Source organism: Microtus pennsylvanicus, chromosome 13 (assembly GCF_037038515.1).
Source record: "Microtus pennsylvanicus isolate mMicPen1 chromosome 13, mMicPen1.hap1, whole genome shotgun sequence".
Classification (NCBI taxonomy): Eukaryota; Metazoa; Chordata; class Mammalia; order Rodentia; family Cricetidae; genus Microtus; species Microtus pennsylvanicus.
The window spans coordinates 4,876,029-4,895,635 of NC_134591.1; the positions used below are offsets into that span (position 1 = coordinate 4,876,029).

At 42.0% G+C, this 19,607-nt stretch overlaps 1 protein-coding gene across 5 annotated transcripts in view; it reads right to left on the minus strand.

Annotated features, from left to right (window-relative positions):
* Positions 1–1,111: 1,111 nt before the first annotated feature.
* Positions 1,112–19,607, minus strand: part of Astn2 (astrotactin 2) — a 997,088-nt gene continuing 978,592 nt past the window's right edge. For all 5 annotated transcript variants that reach the window (XM_075947014.1, XM_075947013.1, XM_075947012.1 and 2 more), the window contains 3 exons: positions 14,689–14,789; positions 12,951–13,134; positions 1,112–2,033 (listed from right to left, as the gene is read on the minus strand). In XM_075947014.1, coding sequence (XP_075803129.1) covers positions 1,796–2,033; positions 12,951–13,134; positions 14,689–14,789 — 523 coding nt within the window. In that variant the 3' untranslated portion in view covers positions 1,112–1,795. The remainder of the gene's footprint in view (positions 2,034–12,950; positions 13,135–14,688; positions 14,790–19,607) is intronic.

A 19,607-nucleotide genomic window follows, 5' to 3' on the forward strand; every position in this document is an offset into this window, starting at 1 on the left:
TACGTTTATCTATAGAGTTCAGGAGGCTGTTATAGTTCAGTGGCCAATTTTCACAATAATCTTCCTAAAATTTATATTATCCCTAAGATGATATTATAATATGATATTATCTCCATCAGTATTAAAAGAAACTCTTCTCTACACTACTCTAAGTTGGATGAGGCACATCCTAGCTCTTATTTACTAAGCTTGTCTAGCAATCCCACCAGGCAGGACCTCTGTTGACCCATTTCACTGACAAAGAAACTGATTACTTGCCTAAATATTATAGCTGGTGAACAGTAGTGGAGTTAGATTTAATGCAGGTTCAGATCACTGCCCCCAGGACACTAGGAAGTTTCATCTTTGTCACTTACAGTTTCTTACATACACATTCTCAGTTTGCTGCCTCCATTACCCTCTCCTACACCTTCTACAATACCCTTCTTCCGTATATGACACAATCATTGGACCCATGAACTCACTGTAGTTGGGGATACATGCACAAGAGCTGCACAAAGGGTACATCTGTTGCCTTTGTAGCTCGTGAGAATATGGGGCTCATGAGGTCTCACCCCTCACTGAGAGATTATGGGAGTTGTAGGCACTGGAAGACAGGCTATTATTTTCTTCAATAGTTTGGCCACTGATATGTTGTTTGTGATCCAGCAAATAGTGTGCTGCTTGTGCTCATGCTCAATTCAGTATTTTTTTTATACTCAGTAAAAGCTTGTTTGGCCTTTAATAAGCTAGAATTTATCTTCTCCCTGCTTTTGTTCATGTCTTTGCTTCTCCCTGGATAATATACCACTTTTCTCACGTTCGCCTGCCTCCTTCCCCCTTATTCTTTGGGATTAGCTATTGCAGTTCCAGCAAGCACTTTCAAAGTCCTTCTGCATGTCTTATGATCCAGACATGTCTGACAAAGCGTTCATTCATCTCCAGTCCAGGCCGACACTATACTAGACTGCTTCTCTATAATAACCACTAGACTGTAAGTTCTTACAGGACAGAAAACTTCCCTGTCTTCTTTCTTTATCCTGTGCCTTCCATACAGTCCCTCAATGTTTGTTTAAGAAATAGACAGAGGTCCCTCAAGCATGCTTCATTGGTAAGAAACATCACCCAAGCAAAAAGAGAGACAATAGGAATTTTAATGCACAGAAAGTCCTGTAGAGACCCACAGGGAGCAGAAAGAAGCAATGGGCCTTCAAACTCAATAGTGTTGAGAGAGAGAGAGAGAGAGAGAGAGAGAGAGAGAGAGAGAGAGAGAGAGAGAAATAAGGAAGAGGAGGAGGAAGAAGAGGAGGAGAGTTAAGAGGGAGGGGGGAAAGAGGAGGAAGAAAGATGAGGAGAGAAGAGAGAGAGGGAGAAGACCCTAAAGACCCAAGCTTCCTTGCTGCCACAGTCTCCAGAGCATCCTTGCTCATGCGGAAGTAGTCAAATTGTCTTTCCCCAGGTATCCTTCCAGGGGTCCATGACCAGAGGGAAGAAGGAGAGGAAAGGCTGCTTGGTCTCCACCTGAAAGCTTTTGCCTCCACAATGACTTCCATCCATAAGAAAATGTTTATAAAGGAGAAACATTTGATAGAGTCAAATAATATCTTAGAAAAAATAAAAGAGAAAAATGAATAATTCCATTGGTTACAAAGTTCTTGGCTGTCTGTCCATGGAGAAACACTTTGCTTTGGCCTTGCGGGCAAGTGTTATAGGCCAGGCCCCTCAGCTGTCCCCCAGCCCACCCAGGTCCCAGGATCCATGAAAGTAGTGCTCCCTCTAAGAGCGTCTCTGTGCTCAAGGAGGGTAGTACCCTCCCTCACCGGCCTTTGGTCTCCCCATACGTGTTTCGGGCCATGGACACCATCTTCTCCTCACATGTGATTTTGGTGTCTTTGAGGATGCTATACCACACCATTCCTGCAGGCCGGACCTCCTCACTGCGGCAGAAGAGATAGGGTATGGTGTCCACACGGCTCTGGATGTAGGCGCTTCGTAAGAGACTAGAACAATGGCTGCTGACCCTCTCCAAGCGCCGCAGGATCAGGTGAGCCTTCCTAAAGGGCACAAGGAGACAGAAACAGTCAGGGGAAGTCGGAAAAGGTCTTAGTATGGTCAACAGATGTTGGAAGATGTCTTACCAAAGTATATTTGATGACCCACTTCCAACCTTAGTGTGGTACTTTAAATATCTACTCAAGAGTAACCCGGGACTGTGATAGAGTGTCCGCCTTAGAAATTCAAGGCTCTAGCTGAGTACTGAAGTATCCCACCTTCTGCAGAAGAATGACCTTAGGATCTATCCTTTTCAGTTGCATTGCTTGCCTTGTTATTTGTAGCATAATACCAGCTTTAGGGCTCTGATCAACAGACATTATAGTAATGACAAAAATATTTACAAACACTAATAACTGGGATTTGACACCATGTGCCAAGTATTCATTGAATATGTACTGCGCACATGTTTAAAAACTCTAATATTGTTATCAAATATCCACACTATTCCTAAATGTTGCTTTTAGACTCCCAGTTAAGAGATGAGGAACCCATACACAGAAAAATAAAATAATTTGACCAAGGTCAAATATTAAGTTGATCTCTTGAATCTAGATCTTCTCCAACTGTCTGTCTTTTTGTTGTTGCTGTTGTTGTGTTTTTGTTGTTGTTGTTTGAGACAGGGTTTCTCTGTTGTTTTGGAGCCTGACCTGGAACTTGCTCTTTTAGGCCAGGCTGGCCTCAAACTCACAGAGAACCGCCTTCTTCAGCTTCCCGAGTGCTGGGGTTAAAGACGTATGCCACCATCACCTGACTTGTCTGGTTTTTTGCTTCATTCACTCCCACACACTCTTTCCCTGTCATGATGTTTGGCAATACTTCCCCCTGTGCTTACTCCTTTACTAAAGCTTAAATATGAATGTCAATGCAAATCAGAGCTTTTCTTTAGTGTTCCACCCTATCGCTCAACTAGTGTTGACCATCTTGCCCTCATAAGTTGCTTCTGAGGTCCAGTGTTTGACAAAACAGTATGATTCCAATGCACTGTAATTATGATGTGCCAGGAGCAAGGTTAAACATGACATTGATCTAAAGCAAGAGTCATTCTGAGTGGTGGTCACCACTTGGAACTTTCCTGGAATCTTCTAACAGTAGAGAGTGATGGCTGTGCAATCGGAACTAGGGGATCTGAACTTTGAGATCCCCTAGTTCAAGGTTTCTTAACAGTGCTACTAATTAATTCTTTCTTATAGGAGCAGTCGTGTTGGATGATTTCACCCTCAGGAGGAAATAGCACCACAGATCTGTCAGGACAATAAAACTGGTTCCTAATATTTCCAAATATTCTTTCAAGGGACTTCTTAAGGACTTTTTTAGCCTGATCTGTTCTCATTAAAGATAGAGAAACAGAAGCTTAGAGAAGGAAAGGCAGACCTCTTTCCTAGATCATACTACACATGAAACTCTTGTTTGTCCACATTCTAGCATCTTTAAGAAACCCGGGGGAGGGGGAAGTGTTGGCAGCTGAGAAAAATCTGTCTCTGTGTTTCTCTGTATTTGTGTCTCTGGCTCTCCCTCTTCTCCATGACCACTCAAGACCCCGGGAGAGAAGACATTTTATAGCACAGACCCCACAAGTCAGAGACGTTGCTAGGCACCTGTGTAGTGGCTGAAAAAGAGCTGAACTTGTGTATTGCATTTTGTGGGTGCGATTCAGGAGGTGCTTTTTAAAAGAGTCATCTTCGTATAGTTCACCACTTGAGTGGAATATTCTGTGAGAAGCCAAGAATTTAGCATTTTATGATCACACTCAATCCTCAGGCCTCCCTCCCCACAGGCCTCCTCTCACCCTGTGAGAAGCCTAAGGATTATCTTCCACCCTTCCTTGTTTGAACTCCTACTCTATTCTTATTTTTTCTTGTGTATTTTTTATATTTATGTACTTTATGTATGTGAGTACTTTGCCTGCATGTATGTATGGAACCATGCTTGGTCCCCACAGATGTCAGCGAAGCTCACTGAATCCCCCAGCTTTGGAGTGAGAGATGGTTGTGTGTCACCATGTGTCTTCTGGAGATGGAACTCAGGCCCTCTGCAAGAGTAACATGTGCTTGCTCTTGATCCCCGAAGCATTGTTCTAGTTCCTCTGCTCTCATTTTGTTTAAAAATATTTATTTACATGTATGTATATGATTATGGACTATTTCTATGTGTATATGTTTCTTTGTGAGGTGACCACATGCTATAGTGTGTACTTGAGGGTCAGAGAACAGCCTTGGAAACTGGTCCTCAATTTCTACTTTGTTTGAGCCAATCTATCTGTACTGCATGTACCAGTCTAGATGGCGGGAGAGCTTATGGAAGAGTCTCCAGTGTCTTCCCTTCTTGTCACTGAAGTTCTGTGGCTACAAACAGTCTCCTCTGTTGGGTTACACAAGTCACAGCTATCTGAACTCAGAATACCAGGCTTGTGTGGCATTTATATCCACTAAACCATCTGTCTCTAGTTCTCTTGTTCTGTTTTTAATATTTCTATATCCTTGGGAAATTTACCTATTATCTCTATACCTGCTTTCTTTGAAAAGGAGGTATGGGAAGCTAAAGGAAATAGAGTAAAATGGTGCTTGTTAGTTGAGAATATTTTATAGCCAACTTTTCATTCAGTAGATTCTATGAGAAAAGCAAACAGATGGAGGTGGGGACACAGGAGTCAAGAGCAATGTGTTAAAAAGAAGTCAGAAGCACTGTATGAGCAGACAGAAAAGTGTCTAAGTGGGGCTACGGTTATCTAAGGAAACTTCCTAGTGAAAGATGGGCAGAAGAGAAAGAGTAGCAGTTGGCAGTGGCAAAGATGAAGGTGGCGGAATGCATAAGAGTTCTGGGATTGCAGCTGGAACACACTCAGGGAGCTCTGGGGGAGGGGTCAACAACATTAAAGAAGGGGGATGGCAGCAAGTCGTTTCACCGTTGTCCCAGTCTCCTTGTCCTTCCCACGCAGTGTGACTGACTCCCCATAAATAGAGGGTTGTAGACGCAGCTCCATTGGCAGAATGCATGTGCAGCATGCATGAATTCCTGGGCTCAGTCCCCAGCCATGCACATGCCCAGGAGAGGGGCATTGCCTGGCATCCTAGCATCCCCAAAGCAGAAGCAGAAGAATCAGGCGCTCAAGGCCATCCCATGGCTACACGGTGAATTTGAGGTCAGCTCAAACACATGTGATTCTGTTTTGAAAACTAAATAAACAAATAAGAAAGGTGAAAAGGGGATAATGAATCTATGTCAAAGTCTTAACAAACGCTATCTCTGGTTCTATAGGTGTTTAAATCAAACTTAAAAATTACTTGTTTTAAATTTATGCTTAGAGAATTTCAAATATGTATACAGTGCATTTGGATTATATACACTCCCAATTTCCCCTGACAGACTAAATAGAAAAACCAACTTTTTGACATGATACATCATCACTCATAAAGTTCACATGCAAGAACCACAAAATGTAGTTACAAAAAAAATACATAAAGTCATAAAATGTTTTACATGTACAGTTTGTCCCAGCTATTCCAGACATCTCTAAACTTTAAACCGAAAAGGTAATTGAATGGGATCTGGTTCATTTAAAAAATGATTTTGTGGCTTTTGAAAGCGAGTAGTGGAAGGTTAGATTGACAGTTGATCATTAATCCTACCGCCGTCACGGCCACCACCACTGTTACCACCATCGTGGCTCACACCATCTTTATGGTATTGTAAGGGACTGTTTACCAGTCAGGCAGTAGGGAGAGGCATGATCTCGATGAACTCTATGTGTCAATATCACAAGAGGCTGACAGCTACTAAGTCTCTCCCTGAGGGGCAGTAGTGATGAACTGGCAAACAAGAGAATACATACTGTGTGAATCTGTAAGATGAGCACCTGATCATCAGCAAGAGAAGAGGCTCAGGGAAGTCTTCTCAAAGAGCATAATGGCAAAGCTATGTGGTCAATGATGGGACATAGGCTTCAGATAAACGAGAGACATAAACTAGCTGTTGATTAAAACGGAGGATCAAAGTAACATGCGGAAGGCCACAGCAGATACAAGACCATCTATATTTTCCTGGGCCACACTCATCACAGGTTTTGATTTCATTCTCTGGGCAACAGAGAGTCAGTACCTGCTCTAGGCAGTCATAAACATAAGCAACAAATAAAAAAATAAGTCTGGAAAGGGTATTTTTCCTCATCATGCTCAAATGATTTTCCTCCAAAAGCCTGGTCATTTCCTGAGAAAGACATATAAAAGTCTATTACATAAGTCTCCTCTGTACAGGTGGGAAAATGGAGCTTTGCTATGAGAATTGTATGAAAGGAATGACTTCTGCTAAATCCAGAACCAGTATTCCTGGTGGTCCAGGGTTGAGTCAAGGTGTAAGTTCTAGCATCCCCCATTCAAGTCCTAGGTCAATTATTTAACAGCTATGTAGATGATGAGCCAAGTCTTCAACAGGACTTACTTTCCACAACTGTCAAGCAGAAACAGCAATAGTGATTGTGGCAGTTGAGACAATATAGGTATTTGCTTGGCTTAAGTAAATGCTAGGCACACAAGGGAGTGATGTTAATAGGAGAAAACCCATTAGAGTTAGAACTTTTATGGTTCTTTGATCCTCAGCTTCACCACTGGAAAAGCAGGATTTAGGATACTGAAGCTGCAGGGATGTTGTTGGGCTGTGGCAAAATGATTAACACTAGCATCAAGTGCAAGCAAGCTTGTAGAAGGCATTAGTTTGCATTTAGACAACAGAATAGTATAGTGGAAATGAAGTAGGTACAGTTGGATTGGTGGTGCTCAAAGACAAGGATGAGTGAAAGAGACCAAAGGCAACACTGCTAGGTAACAAAGGTAACAACATCTAGGCTTTGGAGAACCATAAATCAAAGGTCCTGTGTGCTGCAAGCATTCCCAGGAGGGAAATCCTAGGTCAGAGTTTTTCAAGGACAAGAAATGAAATCTCCTTTATTGCAGTTGGGATGGGTGTCTGTTGGAATAGGAGGCAAGAGATAAGGGAAGAAAGTCCATTTGTTCATGCATCAGGAGAAAGAATGGGGCAAGGTGACTAATAAGGGATTCAGGAGCTGGATCTCACTTCCAATTCTCTGGAATTGCAGAATCCCTGATAGGCAGTCTATTTCCATCACAACTTCCCAATTAACAGTTGATTCAGGTCCCTCTTTTTCCTTCCTATGTCTCAAGTTGATCTTAAATGTTTCTGGGTTAGGTAATACCAAATTAGAAAGTGTCAAGGACATGCACACCAAGGGCAAAAGAAATTCTCCAGAATGGAAGAGGGCAGATTAAAGTAAGCAATGTCTCCGTTCACTGTGCCCTGATTGGGCCAGAGCTAGTGAAAACAGACCTGTGTTCAGCAACATCAAGAAACTATAGTCAGACTGAGACGGTGGAGGACTTCCGACAAGCTAACCTGCTGAACTTAGAGCAGGAGGAGAGAGGAGGAGAGGCAACCAGAAAGCTGTGTTGTTTCAGCAACTGCAAGCAGGTGGGCAAAGAGCTGAGCAGCAGGGGTGATGTGCTCACTGTACGTCAGAAATTGTACCTGTGCAGACAATCTAACATCGGCGCTCATCACAATGCTGGCGTCTGTGTTCTATTTCCAGTGCCAAATCATGTAACTCAAATCACGTCTCATGTCGCTGCAACAAGGCACTGACTGTTATAAAGAAAGCATCACCCTAACATTGCCACTAAGATAGTCACTTTTTAACAACTGTAAAACTAGAGTCCCTTAAGTTTAATGTGATTCTTTTAATACTGTCATGGGTTGCCCTGTAAAAGAATACTAAGTATGATTTAGAAAAGTGGCTGCCCATAGACAGAATTGGAGTAGCTATTTCTTGTAATCTTTTTAGGTGTGTGGTATGTGTGTGCATGTGTTTTCCATGTATATGCATGTGGAACAAGTATACAGGTATGTATGTGCATCTCATGTATACATGTGTGGTACATATAGGTGTAGCTACATGTGTACAGATGTGTGGGTTGGTGTTCCATGTGTATCTCTGTGCAGCACATGTGTGTGTGCATATGCACATGTGTGCATGTGTATTTGTGTGTAACTGCAAGGTTGATAGGGAGAGTCTTCTCAATCACTCTCCACCATATTCATTGACCAGTTTCTCAGTTTGACCCCTGAACACACATAGCATAGTTAACATGGCTCGGTCCTTGTCTTAGGAATGACAGACTTGTATGCATGCCACCATGCATACCCAGTATTTACATGGGTATGATTCAAACTCCAAACTTGTTCTCATGGCTTCATAAGATATACTTTCTAAATAAACCTCCATCAAAATTTAGCCTCAACCTCTTGCCCCAGCAGAAAGCCAGCATTTTCAGTAGATGTTTTATCTGCAATATGCTAATAATTGAGAAAATGTTTGCATTGGTTGGTTCTCCTCTTTGTTTCCTCATAAGAAATCATGAAATCTATTTTCTTCATTTTTTTCTTTCTTCAACATGGAGTCTCTCTATGTGTATCACTATTTATTGCTGCCGTGATAAAATTACCAACTCCAAAAAGCAAATTAGGGGACAGTTTATTTTGGCTTCCAACGCCAGAGGCTTTGAGTCCATAGTGGTGGGAAAGCTTGGTAGTAGAAACAGGAAGCCAAAAGATCACATTTCTATCACATACAGGAAGGAGAGAGAGAGAAAGCAGGAAGTGGGTGGGGAGGCTATTAATCTTCAAAGCCTTCTGCTTTCAGCCATTACTCCCTCCAGCAGGGTTGTACCTTTGAAGGGTTCCACTGCCTGCTCACAACCACTACCAGTTAAGGACCAAGTATTCAAATGTATAAGCCACAGAGGTCACTTCCAATTTAAATCATAACATCTGTGATTTATTTGTTGTCCATGGTGGATTCTGACTTGAAATCTCAATCTCCCTGCCTCCATTTCCTGGGTGCTGGCATTAAAAGGGTGCACTACTAGGCGGGGCCATTGAGACTTGGCAAAGAGAGAGTTTCTTGAAGGCGTCAATACAATCTTGGAAGACTCTGGAGTATGTTTCTAGGTTCACTTACTCTCACTAAGAGCACAGTGGTAGTTGTGCCTGTTTTTCACAGATGAGGCAGAAGCGTTTGTCTGTTAAGGTTGAGAAAGATCTCAGGTTGAATCGATCCTGTGATAATTCTGTGATCTGTTAGAAATGTCTTCCATAGAAGCAAACATGACTGACAAATAAAATCATTTCTTGCTCTAAAACCAGATCCTTTCGGGGTTTTTCTCTCCTCTCATTACCTTTTCATTTGAACAAACATAACCAAAAGTACAAGGAAGCTCAAGAGTGGTCAAGGATGCTCTGAGCAGAGGAAATTCTGGTCCCTGGCCACCTATGAGCTCAGTTTTTGAAGTCTCCTAATAGGAACCGTATGGTGGGACAGCTGGGTGTCAGCGGGTCTCCTCTGAGCAGCTGTGTGCAGTAACCTGCAGTTGTCCTGAGAAGCAGGCTCTGGGGAAAGTGACAGATTTATTAGGCCAAGGTAAGAGATGCCCTTTTGTCATGGAATTTTATGAGGTATGTAAACCCCAACTGTGGAAGGAGTTGAAGACATTTTGGGGTTGGAAATTATATAGGCCAAGAGAATTCTATCAAGGTTCATCTTGTGTCAACTCTTGGGAAATGCTCTTTTCTCCCCTGTCCTCCTGGGTCCCCAAAAACAGAATGTCAGGTTATAGGCAAAATGACATTCATGTTGTCTTCATTTTCTGGTTTTTGTGACATTCAGGGATTTCTGGTTCCTTGGCACCAGCTAGAAGAGACTTTAGAGTTAAGCCCTTTTGCATTACAAACACGGTCCAGAAAGGAGGTAGAATTGATTCCAGGTCTTCCGGTAAATAGGTGGCAAAGCTAGGACATGAACCCTGGGCTCTTGGCCCAGACTTGGCCCAGTCTTGCCCCCTCTCCTTTACAGGTTGGTTCCGCACACTTGCTAACCTTGAAGAGGCAGAACAAATTTATTCAAATTGCTCTTTTAAAAGCCTTACGTAACTTTGGGGTAAAGAACAAACTCCCGAGTAGGACTTCACAAAAGCCATCAAGCCCTGACCCTGGTCAAACTCTCCAGCCTTGGTGTTTTGGTCCCCTCCTCTCTCACCTTGAACTCTCTGTTTCAGTGTTATTTATAGTTCCTGAATTCGGGATATATTTTCTTACCTCACCACCGCTCTCATCTTGCACTGGGTTTCTCCTGATGAAAGCCCTCCATCCCCCTTGCACCCGACAGGCTGTCCATTCTTTGAGTTTAACCATTAGCTTCTCTTTCTCTGGCAGGAATGGATTCTCCTTGGGGTTTGGGTCTGTATTCGCTGCTCTGTCTACCTACACCTACAACCTTGTCATTAGCACGGATTTTTAGACCAGCAGCACTGGCCCTACCTGATAGTGTGTTTGAAATGCAAACTCTGACGTTCCTTCCAGCCCACTGAGTGGACAGGAACTTTACGCGATTCACATTGACACCTGAGACACTCTGCTGTGCACATCCTGCATGCTTCTTGCGGTATGTTCCACTACAACTGCCTGCAGCTTATATTTTCTCCTCTAGATGTTAAGCTATGCACACAGCCTGAGCAGCTTTATTCACTCATTTCCAGCAAAGGGTCCAAGAAGTTATTCTATAAAATATATCTGTAAATCAGTTAATAAAGAGAAATCTCAAGTACTTTAATATCTAGAAGGTCACACCATTCTTTTGACCTTAGAGTTCTTGATGCTGTTATTTTCAAATGAAAACTTGAGAGCACAGAGAGAATTGAGGGACACTCATGGTTTCATGGATGTGGAAGTACAGAGAAGACATTTGGAAGGCAGGCTGTATTAGAATGAATCCATAATCATCTGTGCACATACTCAGAGCAGCATTCTACTATCCAATTAACCCCCATGTAATAATTTAGTATCTACTTTCAAAAGTGGGTAAGGCATAAGAGATCATTAACTGTGGATGACTTGCTTTGTGGTAGGGAGGAGAGGTGATACATTAGCAAACACAGAAGCCAGTTAGCTACTACAACTAGCGAGTGCAGCATAGAGAATTAAAATACTATGCGGGCATATAGTAAAGAGGTGGAAAATTTAGAAAAAAAATGTCTTAGAGAATGTCATTCTAGTTACAACCTGGGGTTCTGCTGAATGTAGGAAAATAATTCTACCACTAACGAGAAAGTTTACCTTGATCATCTTACAAAAAAGCTAGCTGAAGGACAGAACAAGACAGGCCCCTTTAATTCTTCCTGACATGCCAGTGTGTCTCCAATCCCCTCTCAGGGATCTAGAGAGAACAGAGAAGGAGGACGCTGGAAACATGTATAAGAGCGAAGTTTGGGGACTGAATGTCTAAGGTTAGCTGGTTATCACTGTCCATTACCGAATACGCAACCTTGTGTCTAAGGGCAGTGAGAAGGCCTTTCTGGGAAATTTATGTCCTCGAGGGTCATAAAGAATGCTGGTGGGTTATAAAGAGAGAAGTGGGGCTCTGGTCTTGTTTCTACCCAAACTCTTTGAGTCTGTGGGAAAGCCCAACAAAGCTGAAAGCCTTCCTATGCCCATGGGTAAAATGGCACTAAGGAGACTCAGGCACTTTTCCTCCGAGCCCCTGGGCTGCTGCTGACCGGTCTTCCATTTGCTCTTATCCACAGAAACTTCCTTTCATGTGAAAAGAAAAAAGTGGCAGTCCAGGACCCAACAGAGCTGTAAGACCCACTGCAGGGAAGGATCTCTTTTTATCCTTTGAACAAGTGTTCATCAAATCTCATAGCATTCCAGAATAGCCTCGAATTCATCTCAGCATGAGAGTTCCAGGCAGCTTTGGCCACTATGTACAACTCTGTGTAACTCTAGGAAGTTCACTTAGACCACGTGGTATCTCCAGTTATCATCACTGAAACATGGAATAATTATTCTGTGGGGGGCATTTTGAAGCTTCTCACTAAGTATTTCAGAAAGTAACATGTTTCTCGCTGCTGCTACTTGATGCCTGTCTGAATACTGCCCCAGCACCCCGGGACTGCAACCTCAGCAGCCGGTAGAGGCCTCACACCCTCCTAGTTCTTCTTTCTTCCAGCTGGGCCAGAGAGTTCCTTCTCCCTGTGAGTTCTGATAATACTGTCTGTCCTCACACTCCTGTGAAACACACTTGAGAAGTTGCCCATCACCTCCAGGAGATAAGCTTAACTCCTGGACCCTACTTCAAGGGCGTTCAAGGCTTGGCTCCTGCTGACCTCTCCTCTCCTGCTGCTAAGCCTTTTGTCCCATATGCTCAGAAATCCTTTAGTGCTTCCCAACAGAGTGCTCACCTAAAGTTTAGAAAGAATTCCTGTGGGGCAGGGGAAAGGATTTAGATTGGTACTTAAGAAGTACCAATCCGCGTTAAATAGGTGAGCCACATTTGAGACATACATAGATTCCCTCATTCAAGGATGCTGTGCCTTTTTAAAAAGTACATTTTTATACAATATATTTTGATCAAATTCTTTCTCCTTCCCAACTCTTCCTAGATTCTATCTCCCTACTCACTCAACTTCCTGTTCTGTCCTTGGCACTTCTTTTGAATATATTTTCACAGGGCAGTTTTATGCTTTTCTAGAATTGAACAATATGCTTCTTTTGCTCCATTTTTTGTTGTTCTAATATCTTGAGTTATTTTATTAGTGATTAGGATAACTTTTCTGTTAAGGGCAGATAGCACTGGTTTTCGCTCTATAAGAAGTCATAGTGTTATTCTATTCCAACACATTTCCAGAAAGCAGCCTGCTATTCCTGCTTCCCTCCTTTATCCTGGCATGACTGTGTTCATCACCATCTACCTTTCTTCATTTGATACAGTCCATTGTCTGTGTAGATAGGGAAGGTCCAGGAAAATCAATGAGAGGCAAAAAGCCTTTGGTCCTCCACCCCGACTCCAAAATCCATACCTGGGTCCTAGCTCATCCTCACTCCTCCAGACAAAGTCGCCAAACTTCTCATAGTGAGAGTTGTAGTGGTGCTGGACCCGGAAGAGCATGGAGGCAGAGACCTCCATCAATGTGTTGTAAGCTGTCTGCTGTTCTTTGCCACTGGTGTAACCATTGTATAGATTGTAGATCTTGTCTGCGATCTCTGAGGGAGGAGAAGCACAGAGCACATGATTGACAGTAGAGGAAAAAGGGGTGATGGATATGCTTCACAAAAAGCAAGGCATAGCTGGGTGGGTGTTCCCCTGAGTGGTCCTTGGGGTAGAGGAATCTCCATTGCATTTGAAATATGTCATTGGTTAGTTGAGTTCAGTTTTCCCATGTCTAACTAAAGAGAAGGACATGTCCTCTACAGCTGCACTGAATGAACTAAGTTAGAAAATGAATGCAAAGTGCTTAGTGCAGGGCCAGGCAGAAAGTCAGCATGTAGAGTCTAAGCTCAACTGAAGGTAATACCTCTGTGCTAAGGCAACTCACAGAGATGCTTAGCCTCAAATACATTCTTGCCTTCTCTCAATATCTTCCTTTTGCTTCACCTCTGACGTGTTCTCAATGTCTTTCTGCAGCCAGGTCTGATAGATCTCTGTTCACGAGCCTTGTAACGAAAGTCCAGCTGCTTTCTATTGTTTTTCAGGGTCATTCCCAGTCCTCTGAACTCCAATTAACCAATGTGATTTCAATGCATCATGTGTAGAGGGCATATTCCTTCAGCTCTGAAGGCTCTGACCAAAATTTGTGTGTGTCCCCTCTTCATTATTAGCTTAACTGACCTCAGAGAATCGAAGGCACTTGGAATTAGGATAAAAAAAAAATACCTAATTTGTACTATTTTCTGCTCCAATTTTTTAAAACAGTGTATCCATTGTTTTAAAATAATATAGGAACTATCCAGAAAACATCAAAATCTATTTGTCTCAAGGCTCAGGAGCTCATTGGTTCCTCTTATGTATTAGCACATAAAACATTATCACTAATCTCTTTGCTAAATCGATAAAATTTTGTGTCTCTCCATCAACAAGGTAAAATTCCAAAGGGTACAAACTCACCTCTACTACATTGATTGGACCAGTTCGTTGGAGAAATGTCAGCACAATGTAAGGCACTAGGACCTATAGCTACCACCGTTTCCCAGTCTACATATAAAAACTATATCTACATATTGCCAAAGTATATTGTCAGTTTGATTGACTACTGTATTAGTTTTAGATGTTCTTATCTAATGTTTTCAACTTCAAGGATGAGGAGAGGCTAAAAATAAAACAAAAACAAGTTTAATTTTTTATGTTAAATTTGATTGACAGATACCAGTTGTTGTCCAGTGGAATGGAACAATGTGCTATGAAAAGATAATGTCACCAGGGGTATAAAAGAATGAAATAGTCCTCGAAGTGTCACTGACTTGCAGCTCTGACTTACACACACACACACACACACACACACACACACACACACTAAACTGGTAAGCTACTATGGCTAGAATACTTACTTACCCCTACCAATGGTTGAGCAAGTCTGACCATTAGTAAAGATATTGGTAGTCCATCTCAATTTGTTCTTCCTTTATTATGATTAATTAATTCTATGTTCTTTCACTCCCCAGCCTCTCCTCTCTCACTGTGGTAGGTAGTGACTTTTGGGTACAGAACTTAGAGAGGAAAACGTGGAGCTTCCCTGGCAAAGGCAGAAATGAGCCACCAACCTTCCGCCTTGTTGTCATCCACCAGTGGACAAGCTGTCCTTAGAGTCACTGTGCTGAGCTCCGAGTGCCTCCCTCGAGTATCTACAGCATACAGAGTGAACCTGCAACACAGCAAGGCAACACCAGAGTGAGAGAAACATCTGTGAATCTCTAGGAGGTCCTATGGCCCTTACTCTCTTTACATGACGTAAAGGAAGGAGATGAAAATACTTTCCAAAGACGGAAATAAAAGGGCTGTGGATGTCAAATAAGATGAAATATCTTGGGGTAACTCTAACCAAATAAGTGAAAGACCTGTATTACAAAAACTTTAAACATTTGAAGAAAGAAATTTAAAAAGACACCAGAAAATGGAAAGGTCTCCTATGCTCTTGGATAGGTAGAATTAATATAGTAAAAATGGTGATCTTACCAAAAGCCATCTACAGATTCAATGCAATTCCCATAAAAATCCCAGCAAAATTCGTCACAGACCTTAAAGAACTATGCTCAACTTCATATGGAAAAACAAAAAACACATGATAGCCAAAGCAATCCTGTACAATAAAGAAACTTTTGGATGCATCAACATCCCTGAATTCAAACTAAGTTCAAATGGATCAAAGACCTCAACACAAAGTCAACCACACTGAACCTCATAGAAGAGAAAGTGGGAAGTACACTTAAATGCATTGGCACATGAGACCACTTCCTAAATACAACCCCAGTAGCATAGACACTGAGAGCAATAATTAATAAATGGGACCTCCTGAAACTGAGAAGCTTCTGTAAAGCAAAGTACACAGTCAACAAGACAAAATGGCAGACTACAGAATGGAAATCAGTATGGTGATTTCTCAGAAATCTATAATCTACTTCAAGACCCAGCAATACCACGTTTAGTCATATACCCAAAGGAAGCTCAATCATACCACAAGGACATATGCTCAACTGTGTTCATAGCAGCATTATTCACAATAGTCAGAACTGAAGTAGATATAAATATTGTAACTGTAATTCTTGCTTGATAACTGTTTTGTTATATGTAAACTTGCTATGTTAAAGTTAAAGCCTCTCTTCCTTTTTGTTTAAACAGAAAAAGGGGAAATGACGGAGGAGAGTCATCTGTTTTGTGTTGATTTCATTGGTTAAATAAAGAAACTGCCTTGGCCCATTTGATAGGCCAGCCATTAGGTGGGTGGAGTAGACAGAACAGAATGCTGGGAGAAAGAATCTGAGTCAGGCAATCGCCATGATTCTTCCACCGGACACAGACGCAGGTAAAGATCCTCCCTGGTAAGCCACCAGCTCATGGTGCTACACAGATTATTAGAAATGGGTTAATCAAAGATGTGAGAATTAGCCAATAAGAGGCTAGAACTAATGGGCCAAGCAGTGTTTAAAAGAATACAGTTTCCGTGTAATTATTTCGTGTATAAAGCTAGCTGGGTGGCAGGATGCAGCCCCACCGCTCATTCAACACAGAACCTGGAAACAACCTAAATGCCCATCAACCAAAGAATGGATAATGAAAATATGGTACACTGACAGAGGCACTGGGATTTGTCTATACTGCATGCACTGACTTTTTGGGATCCTATTCTCTTTGGATGTATACCTTGCTCAGCCTAGATGTAGTGGGGAGGGCCTTGGACATTCCATAAGACAATGTGCCTTACCTTCTCTTAGGATTAGAGGGAGTGGGGTGGGAGGGTGTGTGGAGGGAATGGGAGGAGAAGAGAAAGTGGGAACTTGGGTTGGTATTTTTTTAAATTAATAAAAACATAAAAAATAAAAACAAAACAAAAAAAGAAAATGTGGTACATTTACACAATGGAGTACTACTCAGAGGTAAAAAATAATGACATCTTGAAACTTGCAGGCAAATGGATGAATCTAGAAAAACCGTATTGAATGTCATAACCTAGACCCAGAAAGACAAATATCATAGGTACTCACTCATAAGTGGCTTTTAGACATAAAACAAAGTAAAATCAGCCTACAATCTACAACCCCAGAGAACCTAGACAATGAAGGAGACCCTAAGAGAGACACACATGGATCTTAGTAGGGGGGAAAAACAGACAAGGTTTCCTTAGTAAATTGGGAGAGGGGAGAAGGGAAGAAGGGAAAAAAGAGGGGAGCAAAAAAAATAAATAGTGCAATAAAAATAATAATATAAAATTGATAAACAAAGTGGCAAAAGAGAAGGTTTGTGGATATGAGAGAGCGCACTTAGTTATGCTCCCCTTCTCTACCAGAGGAACGGGCAGATGTGTGAAGGGGATAGAAAGCTCCCTATGTTCAGTGGAAAGGCCTGAGTCCTACTTCCCCTATTTCCATCCTTGTTTACTCGGCACCCCAGTGGAGCTCATAAAAGGACTTAGTGCCATGACTATGAAGCTGCAGAACAGTTAGTCCTGATTGACTGTGCATATTGGGCACTTAATAAACATACATGCCTTGCACAAATTTATTATCACATACTAAGACATTAATATGGTTCAAGCGCTGAGCTAAACATTTAATGACCAAGCAATTCTAAAGGAGATGTCCAATTAACCTCTTTATTTTATACTTGAGACCCAGAAAGGAAAGGCACCTTTCCCAGAATTACACAGTGATTATCAAGACTGACAGTTTAAACCTAGATTTGTTTGACTTCAAAGTCCATGATTAAAATTGTTGCCAACTACTCTCTTCTGGATCCAGATCCGCAGATATTGACTATGTACAGATAAAATTCTAACTAGCTACACTTATGGAACCCCAGCTATGCTAAGGCAGTGCCACCTCAGATGTCTTTCTAGTTTTATTAAACCATTCTAAAATAACAGTGCTTATAATCTCCTTGTTTCTGGAGAAGAGATCTAAGGTAGAATAATAAGAAATCTGTCCAGAGTCACAGTTTTGAGAGTAAAAGGCAAGCCTGTGGTCTGCTGTAGTGTAGACCTTTTTGCTCCAAGTTACTCTCTTCGCCAACATTCACTGGCTGACCCAGTCTGGACTTGATGATCTACCTAGGCCCTCCCAACTTGGACACTCCATGATCCTTGTTTGCATACAAGGATCAGTGAATAGCCGCCTCTCGGTACAAAAGAAAACGTTGATATTAGGGAAAGGAGCCTGGTTTAAAGATGATAAGACACATTTTATTCCAGGTCTGTGCCTTGTACTGTGTCTTTGGGCAAGTCACTTTATATTTTTGAGCCTACTTTATCCCTGTATTCCAAGTGTCAATGGCAGGTAGATTTATTAATCCCTCAGGTTCAGTGTTGATGGACACAAAAATTAAGTGCTCTCTGGAAAGCCATGTAGAGGGGCAAGGATAAGATAAAGAAGAAACTCTGGAGCTAGATATGCTGAAATACTCCGGAGGCTGAGGCAGGAGTTTTGGGTTCAAAGCTAACCTGGTCTAGATTGTCACTCTGAGGCTATCCCTGGTAGCATAGTAAGATTCTGTGCAAAAAAATAAAAATTAAAAATTAAAAAAAACAATAAAGACAACAGAAGAAAACCTTCTTCACAAAATGAAGACAGCAAAAAGAAGAAACAAACTCTGGAAATTGAGACTAGGCAATTTGCCAAGTCAAAAGGAAAGATCTCTATTGGAAAATGCCAGGTACGCCCTTTCCATCGGCACGGCAGCTCATCTAGAAGCTACTGAAGGTAGGGCTCCAATCACAGCCCGTCGATACAGCAAGTGTGCAGCTCAGCGTGCCTGTTTGCATCACTGAACACAGCACAAGTCACTCAAAGTTTGTATGAATCAGTGAACTTGAAAAAACTGCATCTCATTCCACACTTGCAGTTTCCCCACCAACAGAATAGAAAAAAATTTGCAGCATATGGTTATCTCCAGGGTTACAAGGAATGAGGCATGACAAATGGCTTGCAGTTGCAGACTTTTATAAAGACCATGTATACAGTAATAATCTGTCCAAGAATACATATTTTTGAAAAGTATTTTATTTGAGCATGAATAGAAGATATAGTGCAAAGGAAGAACAGCTAGACAGTTGTCGTGAGTGCTTAGAAGCCTCAAGGCAGAAGATTTAGAAGATGTGTAAGGCTTCTTTCTCATTGGCCATTTATGTTTCCATGATGCTCTGTTTTCTCTGCTTCAATAATATTCAATATTAAGCAGCGTCAATAATACCATGCTGGTGAAGAAGTCTTAGAGCTGTTTTGTCTTTTTGCAGTGATGGCAGTTTAATCCAGGTCTTGTATATGACAGGCCAGTGCTGAACCACTGAGCTATACTCCACACCACCCCAAATCCATCCTCAAGAGTGAAAGGTGGGTAGGAACCTCATATTTTCCATCTGAAGGCAGAGAATTCTTTAGGAAGCTGTATTACCATCGCTGACTCTCAGCTTTCTCCAGTGTAGATTATGGTGACACAGGTTAAGGATCAGGACTGAATGAGATGTCATAACACTAAGCATGCTTTAATCATGGGTCCTTAAAGAGTAGTTTTGACTTTTGCTATCACAGTAACTAAACGTGTCAGCAAAAGGACCAAAGAGAGGAAGCCGTAGGCCACCCTGTTTGATGTGTGTGTCAGAGTGGTGGGGCAGGGAATGGGAGAGCAAAGGAAGGTATCAACCTCACAGGTCTGGGTCAAAAGTCGTAAGGCCATGAGCTTTCTGCTTGTCTCGGCTGTAATTGCAGAACAGCTCCACAAACACATCTGAAATCTGTTAGGAAGTCAGGCAGGGGCGGGGGCATTCTTCGTTAGAGGGAGAAAGTGCCGGAGCCTGTTTGAGAGGGAGGATAGCCCAGCACACAGTCAGACATCTATGCTTCCCAGGGATTACAAAAGCATCATCTTCATGCTGATTGGTTCTGCTATGCTCCCTGTGAAGCAGAGTGGAGCTCAGTAATACAACGGAGGGAAAACCATGGAGCTCCATCCTGTCACTTGGAATCCTCATTTC